The sequence below is a fragment of the Humulus lupulus genome, chromosome 5 (genome assembly GCF_963169125.1).
Source record: "Humulus lupulus chromosome 5, drHumLupu1.1, whole genome shotgun sequence".
Classification (NCBI taxonomy): Eukaryota; Viridiplantae; Streptophyta; class Magnoliopsida; order Rosales; family Cannabaceae; genus Humulus; species Humulus lupulus.
In genome coordinates, this window is record NC_084797.1 from 93,459,876 (window position 1) to 93,476,111 (window position 16,236).

The 16,236-nt window shown below is 34.6% G+C and overlaps 1 protein-coding gene across 1 annotated transcript; it reads left to right on the top strand.

The window, feature by feature from the left end:
• The first annotated feature begins 7,958 nt into the window (after nucleotides 1-7,958).
• LOC133777529 (putative DEAD-box ATP-dependent RNA helicase 29) lies at nucleotides 7,959-12,577 on the top strand. The gene is made up of 11 exons (XM_062217184.1): nucleotides 7,959-8,512; nucleotides 8,767-9,928; nucleotides 10,028-10,085; nucleotides 10,282-10,386; nucleotides 10,583-10,628; nucleotides 10,817-10,890; nucleotides 11,077-11,129; nucleotides 11,297-11,378; nucleotides 11,480-11,536; nucleotides 11,814-11,937; nucleotides 12,181-12,577. The coding sequence occupies exons 1-11, from the start codon at nucleotides 8,125-8,127 to the stop codon at nucleotides 12,420-12,422; spliced, it is 2,391 nt and encodes a 796-aa protein (XP_062073168.1). The 5' UTR covers nucleotides 7,959-8,124; the 3' UTR covers nucleotides 12,423-12,577.
• The last annotated feature ends 3,659 nt before the right edge of the window (nucleotides 12,578-16,236 follow it).

The window sequence follows — 16,236 nt, forward strand, 5'->3', positions numbered from 1 at the left end:
ATCCATGCTAGACACGACTTATCCTAGATTGCGTAAGGACGTCCAGAGTCTAACAGGGAGGATAGCTGCCTTGAATCACTTTATTTTAAAAGCTACTGACAAGTGTCTCCCATTTTACAACTTATTGAAGGGGGGACAAGAAGTTCGAATGGAATGAAGAGTGGGAGAAAAATTTCTTGGATCAGAAGAAGCATCTAGCTGAACCCCCCATTTTATCAAAGCCCGTTAACGAAGTTCGAACGTCTAGAAGCATCACAACTATAGCTCGTACAATACCAATAGAAAGTAACTCGATACTTTAATATGAAAGTTAAAGAAATGAAGTTTGAGTTAGGGGATTTGGTATTAAGAATAGTATTCTTGGCGAATATCTCTAAAGACGATGTGTTATGACCGAATTGGGAATGACCTTATCAGATTGTAGAAATCTTACGAGAAGGGAAATTTAAATTAGCTCGATTAAAAGAAGGAGTTCCTCCAACTTGGAATGCTCTTCATTTGAGGAAATATTACCAATGAGTGTGTAGTTCGAGTTTAATTTTTTTTTTCATTTCAATTGTAAGGCTTATTTATAAAATACATTCCTTATTATCTTTATAATAGATTGAATTTAATGGTTGATGTGTAGTTTAAACACGGTACCAAAATTTTCTTTAATTTTGTCTATTAAAGAATTAAACCTGATCACTTGGTAGCTTGATTGAGTTAGAGTTGAGGGGCGGATAGCTATGATTATAATTCTATACTTAGTTTGTTATAAGTCTTTGAAAAATTATATAACTTAGAATTTGGAAATATATAATTTGGTAGCTTGATTGAGTTCGAGTTTTCATAATAATTCTGAATACAACTAGCTGACAAGAAAAATTGAAGCAATAAAATCCTGGGCATAAACAGGTTCAAGGCCAGAATAATAACAAGTAAGCTATTAAGCACTAAAATCGACCTAACCAGGTATGCGACCCAAATACTAACTGGTCAGCTACTAAGCATAAAGTTATGAAAATAACTCGGTCTAAAATAATTCCTACAACTACGCGAATGTATATATAAAAAAAATAAGGAAAACAAGTGTAAAATAGTAGAAATGAATAATATAAAAGGCACAAGTAAGCAAATTTAGAACGAGGATGTTAACCTCGAACAAGCCAAAAGTGGAAAATTGTCTCAGCCTTCAAGGCCTAATTACAAGGGATAATAAAATCCCCAACAAAAAAAAAACTAGAAAAGAAAAAATAAATCTCCTCCTAAGCCTTAGATTGTTAGGAAAACTTATACATGATCTTTATTTATTTTCATGTAAATCTAATATTAAACAAATTAATATGAGATAACCTAGAACATGTTTCTAAAATTGAATTCAAAGAGAAACAAAGATAAGAATACTTATAGTATACGCAATGGAATGAAAGAGTCATTCCTTCAGTTTCTCTAACTCTTGTATCATTTCTGTCGCAGAGTATTATCAAGAAACTGAACCATTCTTCTAATTTCTTCACAATCTTCCAATGTATCCTTAGAATCATCTAGACTAGTGTGTGCAATTCTCAACACATGAGATAGATATAGAGAGAAGAAGAGAAAATAACAAAGAGGCTTAGAAAAGGACTTGTGTTTAGAGAGAATCTAAAACTATCAGAAAACCAGTGATTAAACTTATCTGTCGTCTCAGAAATCTGAACTTCTGACTTCTCTCTAAGCACTCATTTTATAGACTCAATTACACCATTTAATTTAATTAAAAAATCAATAAAATAATAGCCAATTTGAAGCCCTAGTTCAAAATTATCATGGGCTTTAGGCCCGTGAAATTTCCCATTTGATTATAAGCACATTGGTCTTAAAATCAAGGCCTGTATTATTTTTCACTGATTTAATTAATTAGATAATTATTTAAATCCTTTATCAAATTATTTATTTATAATTTGAATCTTGATTTAAACTTATTTATTAATTTAGATACCAATTTATTTTAATTAATAAATCTGCCATAATTTCTCTTTTCTTCTCAAAATTACATAACTATGTGAAACTATCCAAAATTGACCTGTTCAACTTTGATAATTCTAATTGATAATTAAATCAATTAATTGAGACTATCTAGATGATTTTATCCAAGGTACAATGGGGACCATGGGCCTATGAAATCAAGCTCCAATAAGTTATCATAAATCTAACAAATAAATGTACTAACTTATTAATTCCTCGTGACTCCACTATAGACTCGGAATTGCTCTCTTGAATTCATAGAACGCTCTATAACAAATATAGATACGCTATTAATTATCCATTGTTACAACCATAATTGTCACTCAATCCTCTATAGACGGTCTACAATGAGATGAGACTAAAATACCGTTTTACCCCTCATTTTATTTTATCCTTAAAACACTTAGTTTCTTGTAAATGATATTTCAGTAAATTAATTTAATTACTGAAATGAGATCTCTATCATTTAACACCTTGAACCAAACTAAAAGGAAACCATCATTTCACTTATTCATCAGAAGCTATAGATGTTCATATCTATGATTAACACTCCCACTCAATTATACTACTGAGTTCCCAAGATATAAGTATGGGCTAGTCCGTAGGGTATGCTGGTAACGAACAAGTCAAAGAACTCAAATAATACAATCAGTTAGAATACTAACCACTCAGAATTGAGATTGAATTGACATATGGTCAACTATATGATATGACTGGAATAGATAATAACGGTATGTTTACTTATCTTATCAACTGTCAATATCGGTCCAGTCCGATGTAACAAATACATCCGATCTTATCTACTTTGCTAATGTTCTGTAAAGAACATAACACTGTAATGTGTAAGTAGATCATATCGTAGATTGGCAAGTCAGTGTAAATCTTGTGCACTGACTAATCTTAGGACTAACTTATTTTGAACATATAATTATATTTATATTCCACTGTGATTACGTCACTATAAATACGATTAGTTATATGCTCGGGATTTAATAGAAGTTTATTTTAAACAAATAATCATGAAAATAAAACATGTGAGCAAAGTGATTGACCAAGTCAAAAAATGATTTCTATTCTTTTATTGATAATAAAATGAGATCAAAGAATTTGGGTTTTAATTAGGGCATAAAACCCCAACATAGATTCCATCCCGAACTCCTCCAGAAAACACCTCGTCCTCCCCTCCATAAACCACAAACCTTGTTGTCTCGGTTTTCTCTGTAGGCTCCCTGACAAGGTGATCCTTAAATTTGGCGAGGTAGCAGGCCCACAGCTCTGCATCAAGGAAGGAGAAGTCGACTTCTTGGTTGTAACATCAAACCTGATAGAACATCTCCTCGAGGGATTGATTCAGCGTCGCCTTTTGGTTTTCAACCTCGACCCTGATGAAGTTGTAAAGCATATAAAAAAAGGAATATAATAACCAAGGGAAAGAGGACTTACGAGGTCAGTTGAAGTACCGGTGTTTGCAGGTTGCGAACCTGTTCATCATAAAGAACGAGTCTTTGAAGTCGTTTGGATGACTTAGGCGTTCGATGAAGGGGGGGGGGGTCTTGGGGAATCAAGTGAGATAATAAAATTCATAACCTCCGGTCTTTGTGTTAGGGTTGGCCTTGAGGCAGAAAAAGTATAGAATATCCTCAGGGATGGGATCTTCCAAACCGTTATTATGGAATAGGTATTTTAACCCCGCGAGGAGGCGGTAGGTGTTCGGAGGGAGCTAGAATTGGGTGAGCTTCATGTAGTTCATGAAGTCTGAGAAGTACGTTCCCAAAGGAAGGAAGGCCCAACCTTCAGGTGTTTGTTTCTCCAAGCTTCGAAGTTATCTTCAAGAGGAGTGTAGCTTTGCTCTCCTTGATAAGTCGGGCAAGCATAAAACTTGGAGGTTGTCTTATGCCATGGCTCTTCAATATGGTGTTCACTTGGGCCATTGAAGTTATTCGAGACACGATCTGCTCTGCCTCGTAAAAACCGTCTGCAGTTGTCTCAACCTCTCTTTCTAGCACTGGCCCAAAGTTGGGTATTGGGGTCTCATCAACGTTCTGGTTTTAAGAAGGATAACCAACTACCGCTTGGGTTCGATGACTCATGTTGATTTGGTTTGGAGAAATAATTTAGTTCGCATGGGTATATACTAGTGTTAACTGTTAGAGGGCGACCTAAGGATATGGCTCTGGGATATGGTTAAGAGTTTCAAGTAAACTGGTTGTGTAAATGACCATGAGTGAGTTACTAGATAACTCGACCTTAATATATGGGATGGAAATCTAAGTCTTACGAGCTAAAACATCCTATATTAGCTAAAGGTGGGTATGGAACATGTGTACGTGGATTCACACATGCCCCTAACTCATGCACTCTATCCTCGGGAAGTATTGTCACCTCGGAAATCACGTGTCTGAAATCCAAGTTTGGAAAGCGGTTTTAATGCAATAAAACCACTTGAATAACGTAACCTACAAGCTACCTAGTTTTCAGATTCTAACCCAGAAATTACCCTAAAAACTTGCCCAAATTGTTCTTGATCAGAATCCAAAAACCCAAAAAAATGCCTAAAAATTTACCTATCATGTTTTTCCATTATCCCATATACTACCACACCCACAGGCGATGCTTAAACACTATGTGCATTCGAAGTAAGTTTTCTAAATGGAAACAATGCGCGAAGAACGTAAAAGCATACATGCATTTCAGGAAAGAAATAAAAAAATATATATAAATAATGCAGCAGCAAAGAATTAAAGGCAATAATAGTCGATGAAGAGGGATGTGATTGAAGACGAAACTTGAAGAACTGGAAGCACCGATTTGTTGAATCAAGAAAATAAATGCTTGAAGGTTTCGAAATAAATAGAGAGAAAATGGGAAATAAGTTTTGCAAGAAAAATGAAAAAGAGGAAATCAGGTTGATCAGAAAGGGCATATATAGAGGGTAAGCCCAGGGGAAATCTAAGACTGTTCGATTAAGGAAATTTTAGATCGAATGGCCATAATTAAATAGGCGAAACAATGGCAAAAAAGGTGAAAATGCAACTATCATAGTACTTGGGAACCCGAACAGACGCCTATCAGAGCGAGATACGTGTCAAAGTACTAGAGAGGGTAGGTGAGCACGTTTCCTAAGGAAGAAGTGGAACAACCTCTACTGTGCTTGTCAAAGGTTGGGGTGATGTCATACACGAGCAAAGGCTTGGGGGGGAAATATTGTACCTGAAAAACACGAGCTAACACGTCCTACTCACGGTATAGTTGTGCAACGTTTAATGAAGCTCTCGTTAGTCCCAAGGTCATGGTACAAGCTCCCTGGTGCTTGGATCGTTCTAAGCATAGATCGACCAAGAAATTGAAGAGGTCGTGTAGCTAGACCGCTAGGTTGCCTAGACATAGCTCGAGTAACCTGGAATGTAGATCGACTTATCCTAGAATCCCTTAGCTCGCGTAGTAAGTTTTCAGCTCGCCGCCGACCTACGAAAGACATAGATACGGATCCCTGAAGACTCATGATTCATGTTCGTATTTAGAATATTGTAATCTTGCCTAATAAATATATAATATCAGACAAACAATATGTTAAATGTAAAAATGGGAAATTACCAAATTTTGTAAGTTATCCAAACCTGTCAAATAATTTCCTATAAATAGACAGGGAATGGATAAACAATTCTCTTTAGAGAGATACACTAATAATACATACTTGTAGACTAGGTAAATTTTAACCACTGAACCACATATTATTGTGTGTGTTCTTTCTATACAGTTTTGTGCAAGCCTAATTCTCTTGTGAGTTTTTTAATTCTAAGTTGACGAAAAACCCCTTCAACAAAAACCATACAATACAAGCATGGATTCAAAAAATTTAAACTGGTAATTTAAATTAAAATTTCAAATTTTTTATTGAAATTGGGATTTCATTTAATATAATATCTATATTTTATAAAATTAATTTATATATATTTTTCAAAAAGATGTCAATGTGGACTTAATAATAATTAAAATTTAAGAACAACAGTGAAAATGCAATTACTTTTTTATTTTTATTTTAGTTGGAGTGTAAAAACTTCACTAAAATAACAAAAACATAATTTTAATTGAGAAAATTGAGTTTTTATGCTTAATGAGGTGTACTAAATAAAAAAAAATGCTAGGCTTTCTAATCATTTAAAAAAAATGCTAAATCTTTTGACAATACTCAAAATACCCATCCCATAATTTTTCTATCCACTTCCTCTTCTCTCTTCCCTCTCTCTCCCTCAACCCATTCCTCTCAACTCTCTCTCTAGAAAAAAATTCATGGGTAAGGTAAAATATAAAAGAACTCAATGTAATAGCAAGTATTCCTTACTTAGGACACTAAAATATTGCATTTCGAACAGATCTGGACATGATTTTTGAGTTTTTTTTGCGATTTTTTTTTTTCAGATCTGAAACTTTGAAATCTGCAGAAAATTGACGTGGTTCGATGGTAGTTCGATGCCAGCTCGATGAGGCCTTCAAAATCAAGATTTTTATGAAAAAATCAATGTTGCTCGATGGTGGCTCGATGATGGTTCGATGGTGTTCGATGCGATTCTTGCAAGATACATAATTTTTCACTCGGGTGTCCGTTTGGGGTGCTTTTTTTTGGTATTTTTTCAAGATCTACACGTTTGAGATGTGTATATACACATTTGGTAAATATAAATCTTGAAAAAAAAATGACAAATGCAAAACATACCTCATGTTCAAGATATGTTTTGGTATGTTTTCAAGTTCTAAACTTTGAAAATGTGTATTTGAACATCTAAAACGTGTAGATCTAAAAAAAAAACCAAAATAAAAAAATAAATCATCCCAAACGGACACCCAAGTGAAAAATTATGTCTCTTACAAGAATTGCATCGAACCACCATCTAGCAACCATCGAATCACCATCGAGCAACCATCGAACCACCATCGAGCAACGTTGATTTTTTCATGAAAATATTGATTTTGAAGGCCCCATCGAGGTAACATCGAACACCATCGAGCAACCATCGAGTTGGACATGATTTTTGAGTTATTTTTCAGATTTGAAACTCTGAAATATGTAGAAAATTTACTTTGCTCGATGGTGTTCGATACCAGCTTGATGGGGCCTTCAAAATCAATATTTTCATGAAAAAATTGAGATTTCTCGATGGTGGTTTGATGGTTGCTCGATGGTGGTTCGATGCAATTCTTGTAAGAGATATAATTTTTCACTTGGGTGTCCGTTTGAGATGATTTTTTTTTTATTTTGGGTATTTTTTTTGAGATCTACACGTTTTAGATGTTCACATATACATTTTCAAAGTTTAGAACTTGAAAACATACCAAAACATATCTTGAACATGAGTTATGTTTTGCATTTGTCATTTTTTTTCAAGATTTATATTTCCCAAGTGTGTGTATACATATCTCAAACGTGTAGATCTTGAAAAAATACCCAAAATAAAAAAAATCACCCCAAATGGACACCCGAGTGAAAAATTATGTATCTTGCAAGAATTGCATCGAACACCATTGAACTACCATCAAACCTCCATCGAGCCACCATCGAGCAACATCGATTTTTTCATGAAAATCTTGATTTTGAAGGCCCCATCGAGCTGGCATCGAGCACCATCGAACCACGTCGATTTTCTGCCGATTTCAAAGTTTCAGATCTGAAAAATAATCGCAATAAAAATCCAAAAATCATGCCCAGATCTGTTCAAAATATAGTATTTTAGTGTCCTAAGTGGGAAATACTGGCCGTTCCATTGATTTCTATGATATTTTACTTTACGCATGAATTTTTTTTCTTGAGAAGGAGTTGAGAGGAATGAGGTGAGGGAGAGAAGAAAAAAAGAATGGAAAGGGATGGGAAAAATTATAAAAAGATATTTTGAATAATATCAAAAATATAAGATTTTTGCTAGCATCTTTTTTTATTTATACAAGCTTGTCAAGCATAAAAACTCAAATTTGGAAAATAGAGATAGAATAACTAAAGAAAAGAAAATGGTCTTTAGGGTTTAAGAAGAAAGCGACCTAAATTCTTGCTCCTAATTCCCACTTCCAGAAACGCAAACGAAGAGTTTGCGTCTGGGGTTGAAGCTTCTAGATTAATTCTGTGTGTGAAAGAGAAACTCTCTAATGGCGGAGCGCAGAGGTAAACGGACTCAGGTTCAAGTGAGCTCAAAAGCAGATTTAAAGCGGTTGGAGAATCAGAAGAAGAAGGCCAAGTCCGGAGGTTTTGAGTCATTGGGTCTGAGCCCCAGTGTCTTCCGAGGAATCAGGCGCAAGGGCTACATCGTCCCAACTCCCATTCAGAGGAAAACCATGCCTCTCATCCTCGCCGGAAACGACGTCGTAGCCATGGCCCGTACCGGTTCCGGCAAGACCGCCGCTTTTCTTGTTCCCATGATTGAGCGTTTGAAGCAGCACGTTCCTCAGAGCGGCGTTAGAGCTCTAATCCTTTCTCCTACCAGGGATTTGGCGCTTCAGACGCTCAAGTTCACCAAGGAGCTCGGACGCTTCACTGGTATTCCTTTTACAGAATTCTTCCGCATTTGGTTATAGAATAATATCTTTAGTTTCATTTTACTTGTGTTTTTGGGGGTTTTATTTTTATAAAATTGTGATGCTTAAATTTGTCAAATTCTGTTGTAAATGGGTTGATTGGAGTTCTCTTCAAAAATTATGTGGAGTAAAATTTTGAAATGTCATGTGTATGATAATTTGTAAATGAGAGGCACTGGACTTAAATTTAACTTTTTTTTCTAATATTTATTCCAGATCTTCGTATAAGCTTACTAGTTGGAGGTGATAGTATGGAAAGTCAGTTTGAAGAGTTAGCCCAATATCCTGATATCATAATTGCAACTCCTGGTAGGCTCATGCACCATTTGTCCGAGGTGGATGACATGTCACTGCGCACTGTGGAATACGTTGTTTTTGATGAAGCTGATTGTCTATTTGGCATGGGTTTTGCTGAGCAGCTGCATAAGATTCTTGCGCAGCTGAGCGAAAATCGTCAGACTTTGCTTTTTAGTGCAACATTACCTAGTGCCCTTGCTGAGTTTGCAAAGGCTGGTTTGCGAGACCCTCTGCTTGTGCGGCTTGATTTGGAGACTAAGATTAGCCCGGATTTGAAACTTGCATTTTTCACCTTAAGACATGAAGAAAAAAATGCAGCTTTACTTTATTTGGTAAGGGAACAAATCAGCTCTGATAAGCAGACACTAATATTTGTGTCCACGAAGCATCATGTTGAGTTCCTTAATATGTTGTTTAGGGAAGAGGGTATTGAGCCTTCTGTATGTTATGGTGATATGGACCAAGATGCTCGCAAGATTAATATATCAAGGTTTAGGGCAAGGAAAACTATGTTTCTGATTGTGACTGATGTTGCAGCCAGGGGCATTGATATTCCATTGCTTGATAATGTCATAAATTGGGACTTTCCTCCAAAGCCTAAAATTTTTGTTCATCGCGTTGGACGAGCTGCCAGGGCTGGTCGAAAGGGTACTGCATTTTCTTTTGTGACCACTGAGGATATGCCTTATCTTTTGGATCTTCATCTATTTCTCTCAAAACCAATTTGGCCCGCACCTGCTGAGGAGGAAGTTCTGGATGATATGGATGGTGTTTTGTCCAAAATTGATGATGCAATTGCAAATGGAGAAACAGTTTATGGGCGCTTTCCCCAGACAGTAATTGATCTTGTTTCAGATAGAATCAGGGAAGTCATTGACTCCTCTGCCGAATTGAGTTCTTTGATGAAAACCTGTGTAAATGCATTTCGATTGTATTCAAAGACAAAACCAGCACCTGCAAAGGAATCCATTAGAAGATCAAAGGAATTGCCTCCTGAAGGGTTGCATCCAATGTTCAAAAATGTTCTTGCTGGTGGAGAGTTAATGGCACTGGCCTTTTCTGAGCGTTTAAAGACTTTTAGGTTAGGAATATAGCTTTACTCATTTTTCCATGCCTTTTGTTTCTTTCCGAATTCCGAGATTTTATATGCATGGTTTTAATCTAAGCTAATATTTGCTAGACCAAAGCAGACCATACTTGAAGCTGAAGGGGAAGCTGCTAAATCCAAGCATTTACAGGTAACTTCTATACTTCTCTGCATCAATTATTTGTGTTTTCAGTTTTTCCTCCTTTTCTCTTTCTTTAAAGTGACTAGCTTTCTGGCTAGAATGACTTTCTGATTTTAAGGTTCTCTCTTTAAAACAATGTTTTCATTGAGTGACTAATATATTGCATCTATTTAATAACATGTTGCTTTTTCTGGCTTGCTTGCAGGGTTCTTCTAGTCAATGGACTGATGTGATGAAGAAAAAAAGAGCTATTCATGAGCAGATAATTAACTTGGTTCAACAGCAGCGTTCTAATAATATTGCGGAAAAGGTGATCTCTCAATATTGCTCTGCAATAGCTTTCTTTGACATACAGACTTGATGGCCGGTGTTAATGTTAAGCTTTATTAATTGAATCATCACATGATTAACGAGAAACGATTATTATAGCTAATCTGATTTTGAGTTTTTGTTTCAATTAGTATTGTGTTGCTCTTAAGAAATTACTTGAAATATTCTGGTCACAGGAAGTTGAAGTTGAGAGAACTTCTGCGAAGGGGAAGGATAAAAAAGGTGTCTTTTTTCATCTAACACTTTTCTTTCAGTTTAACCATATGCTTTTTATCTGGTTTTAGTAAAACTCTCTTATTTGGTATTTTTTTTTTCTATATGCCTTGAAAAAGTGAGAAGAGAATGAAACATTAAACATTTCATTTAGAAGCAATCTTAATGTTCCAATGTTTTTTTTTCTCAATTGTTAGAAGCTGGTTCTAAAAGGAAAGACAGAAGCTTCAAGGATGAGGAGTTCTTTATAAGTTCTATACCAACAAATCATGTAAGTAACCTTTGGGCGGACAAAATTTTCCATTAAATTTCATTTCAATCTGCAGATGGATTGTTAAGTCAAGAAGTAGCACCTTCCCCCTGCCCCTCTTTCTTTTTTTTTTTGTTCAATCTGCTTTTACTGTCAACAGCCTGGCTGAGTAAGTATCTGATTTATACGTTCCTTATTATTCTCCAGCATGCAGAGTCGGGGCTCTCTGTTGGAGCTAGCCAGGAATTCGGTTCAAATAGGTAATCCTCAACATCTAATTACTGGTAGTTTTTCTCGCGATACTCATTTTCAGGAAAGTGCAATTGCAGATCTCTCACTTCTTGTGCATCTTTGCCTATTTCTCTGTCTTTCTGGTTGCTATATGCTGTAGTGGCTGGGAATGAGCTAAACCACCTTTATCTTTTAGGTTTGAAGCTGCGGTCTTAGATTTAGTTGCTGATGATACTGCAGGAATGCAGAGACAAAAATCTGTATATCACTGGGACAGGGTAAATAGATCTCTTTTTTTTTTAATCTACGTTAATAATGTTTCATTGTTATCATATTATCCAAACTATCTCCCCTAACCTCATTATCGTTTTGGTGGCAGAGGAGTAAAAAGTACATCAAATTAAATAGTGGCGACCGTGTTACTGCTAGTGGGAAGGTAATTTTTGAATTCCTATTTCAATTTTAGTAAATACATTTTTTGGATCAGTTATTGGCTTCAGAAGAAACATCTCTCCCAACTTTTAATTTTTGTTTGTACTACTATTCTCTGTGTAGTTTGTTATGTTATCTGTTCGTAGTTGAACCAGATGGTCTGTCATGCAATTTTTACTGCTATGGATTTTATTAGATAGTCGTTTGGTCAATCAATTAACACAATACACGCTTGTGCCCCTTATTTCCAGGAATGCTGACTCTTCTTTTTATGTCTGTAGGTAAAGACAGAAAGTGGTGCAAGAGTAAAAGCTAACAAAACTGGGATATACAAGAAGTGGAAAGAACAATCACATAATAAAATATCTCTTAGAGGAGGTGAAGAGAATGCTGATGAACGCACTGGTAATTCTCGAGTGGATGCTCATTTTTCATTCGTTTCTTTTTTGTGGAAGTCGGTTCAAATCTTTTATTCTGTTTGTTTACATTGGAATGTATATATCATTATTCTTGCTATATATGTAATCAAATGAATTTCGGTTTGGCCCTTGAGTACAAGAGAAGTGTTTGTTGCCTGCCCCTATTGTTAGGGTTCAAGATTGGTTGAAGAAATTATTTGCTCAATCATCAACACGGCTATGTTTGCAGGACGATCTTTTGCAGGTGATCGCCAATCACAAGGCGATAACAGAAAATTTAAGGGGAAGCGAAACCAGAACCACGTGCCTAATGCTCATGTACGTTGTGAAATCAAAGATCTGGACCAAGTTAGGAAGGAGAGACATAAGAAGGCAACCAAAATTTCTTATCTGAAGGGCAAAAATAGCAAGGGTAAAAAAGGTGTTAAAAGTGGGAAAAGGGGAAAGTCTAAAAGATCGAGTGGCAAATAGTTTTTCAACGTGTTGTAGGACTTGGTATATTAATCTCAAACTGAAAGTTTTGACATTTGTCAATTGGAGAAGGTTTCATTTTACATGGACGGATCTGAATAGACGGACAATTTTTTTAAAGAAAAATTTACACAAAATATCATTTTTGGCCTGAACTCTTTCAATATCACTGTTTACACGGGATTTTTAACTTTTATACGGTATGTATATTTCTTTTGTACAGTTTTTCTATTTTTTTTTTCGTTCTCTTTTACACAGTTTTGCCTCTATTGTTATCCTCCATTAACAACTCCCACGTTTTTATTTTTCTCTTATTTTTGAGGTTTTTTTTTTTTTGCTTATTTCTCACAATAGGTGAAATATGTGGATATCATTTTGCCTAACATCTTAATATCCAAAAAAAAAAAAAAACATATGCAATAAGTATTTGATCTGACAAAAGTTTATGAAGAAGGGGATAGCTCCACAATTTAATTTTAAGTAAAAGAAACACAAGTTTATGAAGAAGAGGAGAGTTACGCAATTTAATAAAAGTAAAAGAAAGACAACTGTTCATTACTTGGCAAATGACAAGTCCACTTATTCTTGCATGTTTCATATAAGTTTTTCCTCTTTTGCTTTCTTGGGACAATTCTCATATAGGGCTTCACTTGAGACTATTCAGTGTTCTTGACTTGTGATAGTTTTCGGTACGATTTTTTTTTTGACCGTGTATATTGTAGTTGTTTAGAGCATTATGCAAATTTTCAGAAAATTCCAAATAGTTTACAATATCGAAAATTAGGTTCAAACATGTTACTTTTCACGTGCATAAAAAAAATTAGTCACGCGTGCAACATGTTTGAACTTAGTTTTAAGTACTGTAAACTATTCAATTTTTTTTTGAAAATTTGCAGGATTATCTAAATAGCTACAATATACACGGTCAATAAAAAAAATCGCGTCGAAAATTGTTCACGGGTCGAGAACACTGAGAGCCCCACCGGTAGGGCTTAAAGTGAAGTCCCTATAGGAGAATTGTCCTGCTTTCTTGCACGATCACCTTTTTTTTTTCTTTTCAGAGAAGAATAATTTTTTGATCTCATATTCTTCATTAGTATTCAGTTAAGCTCTGGTTCTCCTTCTCCAATTACTAATACTGTGTTGTAGTAAGTTGTCTTAATGCTATCTAGATTTTCTATGTATTGTTTACATTTTTTATTTTTTAATGTTGTTTAATTGTTTTCATTTAGCACACAGTGTCATTTTCATATTATAAATTATTTTTAGATATTTTGTAGTTATTGTTTAATTGTTATAAGTTTTTAAGTTCATGTTTCTTTTTTAAGGTTGCAAGTTATAAAAATGATGATCCTATTGTTCAAGCAACAATTTTTTTTTAGATAGGATGAGTCAAGATATTGTTGATGATACATTGGAGTCTGCTGTCAAATTAATTAAAAGGTAAAATGGCTTTTCTTGATGTCCAAAATCCATTTTCTCATTTTTCTTTTCTCATGTCCAATACCTCTCTCTCCATCTATTTCTTTCATTCATTATTCTTCTTCAAATTTTCGCGACAACACTACCATCAGAGATCGTCGTTGACTTGATGGTTTTGTGGTGATCTTGCTTTGATTGAACATCTTTTAGATTAGGCCATAGTTGTTATGGTGTTTATATGAGATTAATCTTGTATTGTTCTTCATATTCATGAATTAATTCATAATGTGTAACATGTTTTTGTTATGTTCTTGCTTATTATGATTATATTGTTTGTTTTATTTCATGTTGTTTTAAGACTGGGATATGCAATCAGTGAAAACCATATTTTTCTTTAAAGGTTGCTTCTAGTCTTATGAAGTGAATTTTTTTATTGTTAAGCATAAAGAAATGTTTTGTGAATTGTTTTCATCTCCCCTTCTAGATCTTCCGGAAAGTGGTGTTTGATAGTTGTTTGTTGAATTTCTGTTGATTTTTTGCAATTTGATGGTTGACGGTGATGATGATTTGTCATTATTCTCCCCGTCGATGGTTGTTATGCGGGAATAGGTCTTGTAGAAGAGACTGTAAAATTGTAATAATTTATGTGTTAACGTAAAAATGAAAGGAAGAAAAATTGGACAACCATGTAAAAGTTATTTTTAGCCTTATATTTTTGGAAAATATTATTTTAGCACCTGTGTTTTTCCCGAATACTCGATCCTATGTTTCGTTAAATGACTAATCGGACCATGTGATTTAAAAAATGGATCAAAATTGCACCCTAGTTCTGATTTTGGTCAAAATATTTTTAATTATAAGATCAATTCTTGGGTCGTTAGTGATGCGAAGGGTCTAGAGAAGCGGAGAAAGTTGTCAATGAACGAAGAATGAAATATTATATTTGAATTTTTTTTTGAGCAAAATTGGGTATAAGTACTATTTTGATCTATTTTGTAAAACATGTGGTCCAAATTGTCATTTAACAAAACACACGGGCACATTGCGTATTCAGAAAAAACCCAGAGGCCAAACTGATATTTTCCATTTTGTCTATTTATGAAAAATCTCTTTTTTTTTTTAATTGAATTACTTGTGAGTTATTATTGCCAAATGTAAATATGGAGATGTAATATTCTCCATTATTTCATAAGACATACTAACACGTGCATAAAATATTGAGAAAATCTTTGATTGGGGAGTCGAAATTACATTGTGGTAGTCAGTGGCGGACCTAGGAGTTGGTTAAAGGGGGCACAAATTTTTTTTTTCAAAACAAATAATATAATATGCTAAAAAATTAATTAAAACTTTGGAGTTACTTTTTACGAGAAATGACTATCAAGAAATCTCAAGCATTACTTAAAAATAGTACACATTGTCATGAAATTTTAGCATAATAAATCAAGTTTTCAGCTCGTACATTTAAAGTTGTCCTCGACGGGATTTCATGTTTTGAAAACGATGAATAATAGGCTCATTATAAATAGCATTGAATACATCATTCTCAAGATACACAGTGAGGCTATCATTCAACCATTGATCTCCCATTTTGTTGCGCATTTGATTCTTCACAATGTTCATTGCAGAGAATGCTCTTTCTACCGAAGTTGTTGCAACTGGAAGTGTTAATGCCAATTTAATAAGCAAATAAACCAATGGATATACCTTATTCTTTTGTGTCTCAACTAGTTTCTTAGAAAGATCAACCATCCCTTTCAAAGCTGAAAACTTGACATGAGAACGCATATCATCAACATATGTTTGAAGTTGATATTCTAGTACCTTTATATCCATTGTAGAAAAATCGCATGGATAAAGTTGAGCAAGACGGGTTAACTTTCCCTTGTCAAAAGCAGAAAATGAATTAGCTGGAGATAAGCATGCTAAACAAAGTAGCAACTCAGTATTAGCCTCATTAAAACGACTATTTAGCTCTTGTAGCTGTAAATCTATCACTGTATTGAAAAAATCAACACGGAAATAGTAAAAATTTGTAAGCTTTGGAGCCGTGCGCCGTGATTTCCCTTGAGGAAAATACATGTGATTCATATCAAGAATATCAATACCTATTAAATCATCAATACATGTGATTCACTTCATACAAAAATTAGAAACTTCTTCTACTAAAGAATCCCATCCATTGTCTCTCATCATTTGTAACTGTTTCTTGCATATTTTGACTAAATCCATTGCATTCACAATATCTTGATCACCTTTTGGTAAGACTTGTGACAACTCATTTGTGATCCCAAGAATATTCTTCACCAAATGCAAGCTAAAGACAAAATCATATGTTTGCACCATTTGTAACATAATGAATGCTTCATATTTTTGCTCGCTATTCAATCTA

Coding starts and splice junctions, on each gene's coding strand:
- LOC133777529 (XM_062217184.1), top strand. CDS start 8,125: ATGGCGGAGCGCAGAGGTAAACGGACTCAGGTTCAAGTGAGCTCAAAA. Junction 9,929..10,027: donor GAGCGTTTAAAGACTTTTAG/GTTAGGAATATA, acceptor AATATTTGCTAG/ACCAAAGCAGACCATACTTG. Junction 11,130..11,296: donor CAGGAATTCGGTTCAAATAG/GTAATCCTCAAC, acceptor TTTATCTTTTAG/GTTTGAAGCTGCGGTCTTAG.